The sequence below is a fragment of the Ruditapes philippinarum genome, unplaced genomic scaffold (assembly GCF_026571515.1).
Source record: "Ruditapes philippinarum isolate M1 unplaced genomic scaffold, ASM2657151v2 ctg935_1_1_1_1, whole genome shotgun sequence".
Classification (NCBI taxonomy): domain Eukaryota; kingdom Metazoa; phylum Mollusca; class Bivalvia; order Venerida; family Veneridae; genus Ruditapes; species Ruditapes philippinarum.
Window position 1 is genome coordinate 389,546 of NW_026855136.1, and position 9,446 is coordinate 398,991.

General features: G+C 31.4%; 1 protein-coding gene across 1 annotated transcript; it reads right to left on the reverse strand.

Annotated features, from left to right (window-relative positions):
• Positions 1 to 3,674: 3,674 nt before the first annotated feature.
• On the reverse strand, positions 3,675 to 7,395 carry LOC132742226 (guanylate-binding protein 1-like). Its single transcript, XM_060730560.1, has 4 exons — positions 7,032 to 7,395; positions 5,337 to 5,614; positions 4,765 to 4,980; positions 3,675 to 3,782 (listed from the first exon to the last, which is right to left on the reverse strand). The coding sequence occupies exons 1-4, from the start codon at positions 7,393 to 7,395 to the stop codon at positions 3,675 to 3,677; spliced, it is 966 nt and encodes a 321-aa protein (XP_060586543.1).
• Positions 7,396 to 9,446: the final 2,051 nt, after the last annotated feature.

Here is a 9,446-nt window from a genome sequence, read left to right on the forward strand (position 1 = left end):
GTTCAGTTTTCATTGGCTGTTAGTTATAGCTTATAAATGTGTAATTCCTTATTAGATGTTATGTAATGCATTTTTGTTAAGTTGATTGCACTCTTGATAGTTTATGTTGCAAAGATATGTGCTTTGAAGGTTAATTATAGAATCAATTTTATTCCAGTACAGAGGATGATAAATCTGACAGAAACATTTCAAAGGAGGAACAGCCATTACTTTCATTTACTTCACAGACAAGTAACAGAACCAATACACCTGTATGAAAATATTGAAATTACAATGGAAGAGGAAAAGGACTACATAAACGTATTGGTTCTTATATGCGAGTTGAACTCGACTTCCTCCTGAAAGCATAAACAAAGTATTCAAATTGTTTCAAAAACGTTCAATATTTCAATGACATAAAGAGTGCAAACATGAAGTGAAAAACTACAGTTTGGACCAGCTTATTTTACTTTTATGAAAAGCCATCGTTATTCTCTTTTTAAATTCAATTGTGCTATTGAAAAACTCAGAGAAATAATAGATTCATAACTGTTTAAATTTACTTAAACAGTTCTGATAGACAAAATGATCATGTTAATGTTACAATATTTTTTTTGACGTGTTTGTTTAAAATCCATCTTTTACATAATTTTTATAATTACATGTATCTTGTTAACAAAAACACTTAAAAGTGAACTTTAAGGTTGGTTATTTTTTCTATTTCTTTTTGCAATTACCGCAAGTAAAACCAATGAGCAAATCTGCCTTCGTATTTGCCAGAATCATCCAATGAAAGTCATTGCTATTTCAATCAGGGTTTTAAAGGTTTGACAACTAAGGTAAGACATCGTGATAGTGTAGAGCTTCTATGATATGATATGAAGCATTTTTAAGTTACCTTTCTTACAACGAGTATATCACTTTATATTGCAGTGTATATTTACATTAATATAATTTCATAACAATTATATAATTCATAACAGAACTTTTAATTATAATTATGCTTTTATATTAATTGCTTTCCCCGAAACTTTACAAATATTTTATATAGATTTTGATTTTTTACAGGCGTGTCATAATTTTTATTTTAAATAACGGCGTATACAAGAAAATATTAGCTTACTGGTCTAAACATGCTTTTTATGTTGTGTTATTAACTTATTATCAATAAGTATAATTATTGATACAGAAAAAAGAGGACTGACCGTTGTGATGACATTACAATGCCTCCGTTTAAAAATATCATTAAGCTCTATAATTATAGGGCAGGGTCAATATCATTCAATGAACAAATATTAAAGTATACATGGTATGTAGTAGTATTATCTAACCTTGAACAGGGATAAAAAATGTATAAATAATTAAGCAAGCAGTTATACCGGTATTTGTTAGACAAGATTTAATGACAGAAAAACTTGTAATATTTGGTTTGATAACATTTTTATAAAGTTTACAGGTCTATGATTTGGAAAAGTTCCAGATGCATGCAAAGATATATACTTATTTTTCTGCTTAGTAAAACGAGAATTATACATGTATTTGATAAATGTAACAAGTTCCAAGGTTTCAGTTAAAGTCTTCATATATGATACAGAGTAATTCCTTGACCAATACTGTTTCAAACGGCCTCATTGTAACATATAAACACATTGAAAGAAGGACATAAAAAGCCAAATTTTACTTTCAGGCAATTAATCGGGTATTACACAGGTGTAACAGTTAGCTTTTATCAATTAGCAGTAAGCATTAAACAGTCGCTGTAAGCATTGAGCAGTTGAAGTTGACAATAGGCAGTTGACAGTAAGCAGTTGACAGTAGGCAGTTGACAGTAAACAATAGGCTGTCGGAATTCCGTAAGTTTACGATATTTTAAATCTTGAGTCAGTCAAATTATTAATAACATAATAATGGATGTAACACACTTAAAAACACCAGAGATCAAAACAACCTCGTGTGATGGAGCTAAGTGATGCATGGACTCCAGTAGTTCGAACCCAGTAAGTTGCCTCTTATGATCACGCACAGATAAACGTTGGCTGCAATTTTGATGTCTTAACTCTTTAAGGCAACCCCTCAATTGGATTCAAAGCTACGTAGAAATATGAGGAAATAACAAAAATATAATCTTTGGCTTAAGAATCATTCAGTAGACTTATTATTACCAAAAATGATTTAATCCTTCTATTAGAAAACGTATATAGACTGAAATTGATATCAAAGTGTGAAAAAGCCGAAATAAACAAATTCATTATACTAGTATCATAATTATACATGTCAACTATCATAAAGTTTCTCTTAGATGTCGAATTGTACACACTATGGTAACACATTCTCACATTGTAACAAGAGACGATTATCCATTTTGTATAGCATTATATTTCACTTTATTTAAGTTTTTTTTCTCTTTTTCGTGATATTTTGATCGAAAAATTTTACTTAAAGATCTTTTTGACTCAGTTCAATTGAAAGTTCACATCAAATAACCTTATATTCTAAGACTTAATTATACATTTAATAAACGTGTACTGACACACTTAAAGCTTAATAATAATAGTGCTCGGCGTGGTAAGACCAGTATCAAAAACAAACGAAGAAAAAAAAAACAAATGACAAACGATCTAACAAACAAACAAACAAAGAAACACAAACGCAATCACATATGTCTTTAAATTGAGTCAATGTTTGCGAAATTTAAAAATTCAAAAAGAAAACACGATAAGTGTTTATATCTGCACTTTTCAAAACATAACATTATATTCGTGAAGCATCATGTAAATATGCGAGCCATTGTTTCTATATAAACAGTAGTCTGACGCGTTCAAGAAAAGTCTTCTTCCTCACTACTTCTTCACCTGCCGTTTCTGTGAAATTTCTTTCGAATTCACGCATTTTCTCTTCCATGTAGGCATTTCGCTCAGCTTCAGATTGCTTAAACTTTCGATCAAACATTACATTAACGCTTTCGTTTATTTTTTTTTCCAAAAGCTCTGCAAATAAACAACACTCATTAACTGTACTACATCTTAAGTAAACGATGAAATAGCAATTGCTCTTTGATATTTATTAATTATAATCTTTATGTTAATTGTAAAAGCTTCAGTCTATATGGAAAATAACGCACTCAATATTATCAAAGTAAAACATGTAAACTACTCTTTCACACGCTTTGCATTTGATCTACACAACCGCCGTAATAAAAGGGTTGCAAATTCAATCTGTGTCGATTTTCCATCAGCACCAAATTAGGAAAATATATGATAGGCATTAAAATTTCCGGAATTAAGTTTAATAATTTGATGCCATATATCAATAATTCATCATACTGTTGAAAACTTTAATGTACATGTCGAAATTTACAAGTAATGAAAGACATATAGAAGAAAGACAAGACACGAAACTTGCAACTTTCGGTTTTAGGTTGGTAAATACCAATTCAATATTGTGTTTTCGAAAAACTAAATACGTTATTAATTGCTCTATTGTCCACATACTAATTTTATATAATACATCTAAAAACTAAAACTTTGGTAACTCGTAAAACTTTTTTTCTTCTTCTAATTTTCTTCAATTTACTAGTATATAGATATCAATCATAGACACGACATCAACTAGAAAAGATCCCAGTGTCGCAAATAATTTTGAATCAGCTTAGTCACTTTATTTAAATAAAATGAATTGTATTTTTAGAGTAAATTTTATATATCACCTTTTCTTTCCCTATCCTCATGCAATTTGGCACGGAAAGCAATCTCCAATTTCTCATCATTGATACTCTTTTCAAAATTGATTATTGCTTTCAACCGCTGTAATCAGTAATTAACAATTATATTCACTTGCTTATAAATAAAGAACTTTTCAATAAAAACAAAAAATAAGTGAATTGACTAAATGCGTATTATATTGTAATTGTATTAGAAAGATGTATTTTTTAAATGTGTATATTGAGAGAGAGAGAGAGAGAGAGAGAGAGAGAGAGAGAGAGAGAGAGAGAGAGTACCATTCTAGTGTCTTATATAACTAAGTTTACCAGGCAAGGCTTCGAGAAAAAGGACAAGGCTCTGTCAAACTCTTTGTTTCTCGTGCCGAATATAATCAATTTTTTAATATCAGACACTTGTTTAGTATTTTATGTATCATGTTTACAATTTTAATATTCGTTTCCTTCGAAACAAATAATGTCGGTTCATAACCCGTTAAGTTAAATGTCAAGATGTTTGTTGAAAGAAATATACCTGAATGTTTCTAGTCAAATGAAAGAGACTTTTATAGTTAAAAGTTTTTTTATTAGATTTAAAATTTGACACTTTAAACTTTTCAAACTTTTTTTTTGATTGGGTTTACGTCACGCCGACACAGTATAGGTCATATTGCGACGTTCCAGCGTTACTGGTAGAGGAAGACCTCAGGTGCCCCTCCGTGCATTATTTCAGGCACGAACGTGCCCCTGAGTAGAACCACCGACGTTCCGTAAGCTAGCTGGATAGCTTCCTCACATGAAAGAATCCAAAGTACCTGTCGGGATTCGAACCCACAGCAGTAAGGGGGAAGTAGTTTGAAGTCAACGACCTTAACCACTCGGCCACGGACGCCCCTTTTTCAAACTAGTACGATGTAAATTTGTTTATTTTCTTCATTAAATTTCAAAATGTTTTGATGGGGTTTCTGATAAAGCCGAGGATGACTTATAAACCACATTTATCAGGCATGCACTTTATCAACATTAATCAATGTAATGACATGATAAAACTGAATATGTAATGCGGGAAAGAAAAACTGCTAATATACCTCATCTTCGTCATAGTCTTCCATTTCTCTATGAAACCCTTCTTTTATATAACCGATATTCTCACTGTACAATTCCAAACCTCCCTTTGCATCAAACCAAGCCTCATTTTGTTTAATCATGACATTGTGAAGCTTTTCAAGAGCTTCTAGTAAGATGTGTAGAACGAGTGCACTGTTTTGTTCACGAAATTCATCAGCAATCTTTTTCATTTTTTTCTGAATAGTTAAACATATTTGCATTCATTTTAATTTTGCCTTTTTCGTATCAAGTTTCAAACCTTGGACTTTAGCATTTTCATCACAATTTAAGTATTTCATATCTTGACATAAATGTGCAGTATTTAAAACTTATAACTTTAAAATATTAACAACATTGATTTATATTATAAAGAATAATACATTTTGTATCTATAATACATTCTGATATACAATGCAGTTTATATTCAGATGAATCAAATACGGGCTTGCTCATTAAAATCTGTTTAATCAGAACTTATATGATAGAGATATTATTGCATGCGTAACCAGTTCATGAATGGAAAAACAAGATAAAATATAGAACAGAAGTATACCATTGCCTTATCTTCAAATATATCAATTCTGTACGGATACATCTTTGCCCTCAATTGTTTGAGCTTTATGTTAAGTATCTCAATTGCTTTTCCTGCTATGTCTGTTTTACGCTTCACAGGTATATCCATTTTCTTCAGTTCAGTTTCAAATTCATGTACGGATGTAACAACTAGCTTGCTGTTGTGAAATATGGACACCTGATCAAATGCTTTATCGTATGACAGTATTGATCCTGTTCGCATTGCTGCCACATATGTTTGCGTAAAAGATTCAAAGTCTGAAAATCATTTATAAGCAGAAAATCAGTCATCAAAAGACTACACTGTTCATTGGACGGACAACATGTTACCTCACCTATCAAAAAGAACGACAACAATGCAAAAATTTAGTTTTGTAATCTATATTACTGAAACTATTTATATAGAATATCTTTTTTATATAATAACATTTATATTTCGAAAAATATTTTAATCCTCTTCAAAATGAAAGCACGACAAAGGTAGGGTAATACACAACGTAATGAAGGATATTATGGTGGTTGAGTTGAGCTATGTCGTATTTTTGCCGTCGTGGCGCCGGACGAAAACACGAAAATACAACAAAGTTAATATTATGCTTTCACTTTCGCTCCGCGTGGCGCAAAGTGAAAACATGATCATACATGGGTTACTACCAAATAATACTCGAATTTTCAAACTATGTATTGTTTCCCACTTCTCTGATTTCCAATATTCTTTTTTAATACGAACTTTATTCATAATGGGGATAGACCGAGTTTTTAATATGAAAGCTCACTGTAAAAAAGCACCCAACAGTAAAAATATTGATTATTCCTTTAAATAGGTATCTTTACATTGTGAAGTATGGAGGCCGTATAAAATCGTCCTGTACAATCAATCAGAGATTTTGTTTCCGGTGGTTGGAAATATCGTTCAGCATGTCATTACTGTTGTTGCCTTTTTGCTAGTTGTGTTGTTCGGATATTCCTACATGAAAACTGAATTATCTTCCCTAAGGATACTTTGCTAACTTTTTAATTTAAATATTTTAAACAGCTTGTATGTTATATGCAGACTTCATGACCTTTGTTCTGTAGAGGATCGACAGTTTGATATATGCTTAGCATCGAATATCTAAAATCTTGACTCTGCAATTTCTTTAAGTTAATTTCATTTACAACTGAATGTTTACTTAAAGGCTCATTATGCCTCAGAAATTCTTTTATTTCCCAAAATATTTTTTTAATTTTAGTGTACTTTTATTGTTTCTAAAAATGTACTCATTGGTCAATTACCGGAACCATAATTTTTATCTTTTGCTTTTCGGTAATAAGTACAGTGGTAGTGAATTAGTATTTTGAAGTAAAATACTTCTTTGTTTACATTTCGGTACTTTTGTGGCAAATCATTTCACATTCATCACTACGTTTCCAGGTAACAAATACTAACATTTCTTTAAAATTATGAAATTCATCTTTGCCCTTTCTAAAGAAGTAAATATTGGTTTTGCACAGAAAAAAAACAACTTCTTAGAGCACTTGTTAAATTGAATGTTAACATTTTTCAGCACTTTATGTACCACGGTATCAACATGCGAAGAAAGTTAATGTACATTATGCTTAATTCTGCCTTTAATGTCTTGTTTATTCATGCAAAAACATTATCTTTATATTATATTAATATGATAATACTTACCAGAACCTTTAATTGGAGCCCTTGTAACTGCATCTGTAACTTTATGTTCACATGCATACACATATTCTTGAAGACTGTTACAGTCACGTACAAATTCGTCGTTGAGTTGATCATCGATATAATCATCAACTTTAGCAAGCTTTTTGCCCATAGCTGGTTGCGCGAGCGTGAAGCATTTTCTTCTGGGAAAGTAATTTTTGATGCATTCCCTCGTTTCGTCAATTTTTTCTTTGCCTTTGCCGTCTGACATAGACAAACATTTCTCAAAGTATTTATCCGGAGACATTTCTGTACCATCTTCGTCTTTCACCTCGAGATAAAAGTCTCGGAGACACAAAATAAAAATAGGAGTGATTATTTTCATGGTATCTTCATTTTCTTTTTTGTTTAAACTGGGCAAAACCTGTACATCTTTCGATACTCGTGTTATAAAGCTGTCATATGTTAAAGGAAAACTAACGCTATCAGTATTTACAAATTAGTAAGATATAACACTAAAACTATGTCTCTAGCATTGAGTATTAAATGTATATGCAACAGAAATCTTTTAGCAAAAGTGTCAAAAATCTTAACTATTTTGGTACTGACGCCGAAGACCAGACCACTAAAATAGCAGCTCATCTGTTTCTATGAAAAATGCAGCTCAAATATACATCTTAAAAAACTAATTATACGAATGGTATTAGTTTTTCTATATTATAACTTTGTTTTTTTCAGACTTGGATACAAAGACGATCTATTCAAAAAATATTAATGCATTTTTTTATAGATCATTCACTCACTCCGTTTGTACAGAAAATATCATTTTAACTGCAAAATGACTCATAAGAAAGTAAATGCGTCGCAATGATATAAACTGAAATTGTGCTAAGAATCTCACAGAAATTTGAGATAGGTCTTTATTATCATTTGCATGTTGATCTATGAAAAAATTTCAAATTTTATGTTTTATAAGCTTCAGTGGAGCCCTTTATTGGAAATGCAAACGGATTATGCCTCAAACGGATGCGTCGCAATAATATTAACTCAACTGACAGAAATTGAATATAGTTCTTTATTATCTTTTGCATGTTGATTTATGAAATCATTTCAAATTATATGTTTTAGGCATTAGAACATCAGTGGAGACCTTTCTCGGAAATGCAAAAGGATAATGCCTCAAACTGATGCACATGAACATTGATAAGCTATAGGGGAATAGACTGTCAGAAATTTATACCCCCTAAATTTCACATCACAAGACACGAATACTTTGTCAGTGAATTCAAACCCAAAAGCGCTCCTCTAAGTTCAGTTCTACACATTACCTGCACATGGTCCAAATTCATTGCTAATTTTACTAAACTTTAGCCTTGTCATGTTGGAGGAGAACATCTTTTAATAAGGTTTTTACTAAATACATATTTGAAAAAACTTGGAAGAGGTCCACTACCCAAGGTATCATACGAATTTTATCTTATTGATAGCTTTTGTCACAAAAGCCGAATATTTTTAAGTTTTTACTTTATACATATCAGCAAAAAATGGTCCTCCCGGGCAGGGCCACTTTTGACACCAGGGCTAGGATATCAGTTGAACCTACGGGACTAAAAACAAAGAGCATTCATTGCAATCACTCTAAAAGGATACGCTAATTTTTCAACAGCATCTTGATTGAAAACACCCGTGTTATTGTAGATGAGTGTGCTACTGAGAAGCATTGTTAGACTAAACATCTTGTTATCATGTTCAGTGTCCCCCTAAAATGGAAAGTCAAACACATCATCGTAAGAACATATTAGAAAAGATTATTTCTACAAGACATTTTTACAATAGGATACTGAGAGTTCACATTTGAATTAATCATGAAGTCGGTTTTGTCAAAGAATGAATCAAATCCATATTTAAGTAACAAAGTACATGTAATGACACTTTTTAAAAGCAAATTTCAATATTTTGATCCTGACAATCAAGATCTTATAAGTCCAGGCCTCGACATTAGCGGTGGTCCATTGGTCCGAGACCACTTGATTTTGGCAAGGACCACCTAATTTTACAGGCAACTGGTCCGTTAGACCACTTGAATTTTCCAAATGGTGCAGGGCTCATCTGGGAGAATGGTTATTTGGTCGAAAAACATGTTCTTTAATTGTTGTTTAAAACCATTTCTCCGATGTACAGGTACATGTTCATTCATCTCATTAGTTCAAAAAGATCTTAAGACATCCATAACTTTTTATTAACTCGCTAACAGTGTAGTTAAAAAGTAGAAAATTATTTTAATAATTAAAGTATAAAATTCATTCAAATGTCTCTAGTACTGCATTGAATTTATAACATTGTATCACTATGGGATATCGGATAAACACATGAATAATGGTGCAAACAAAGGCAAAGGAAAAATTAAATATCTAGTAATCTTTGGCTACTTTTTTA

Excerpts from the sequence above, each read along its gene's own strand:
- LOC132742226 (XM_060730560.1), bottom strand. The coding sequence starts at position 7,395 with ATGAAAATAATCACTCCTATTTTTATTTTGTGTCTCCGAGACTTTTAT. Across the intron at positions 5,615-7,031 it reads GGCTCCAATTAAAGGTTCTG|ACTTTGAATCTTTTACGCAA; the intron begins GTAAGTATTATC and ends AATGATTTTCAG. Across the intron at positions 3,783-4,764 it reads AAGACTATGACGAAGATGAG|CGGTTGAAAGCAATAATCAA; the intron begins GTATATTAGCAG and ends TACTGATTACAG.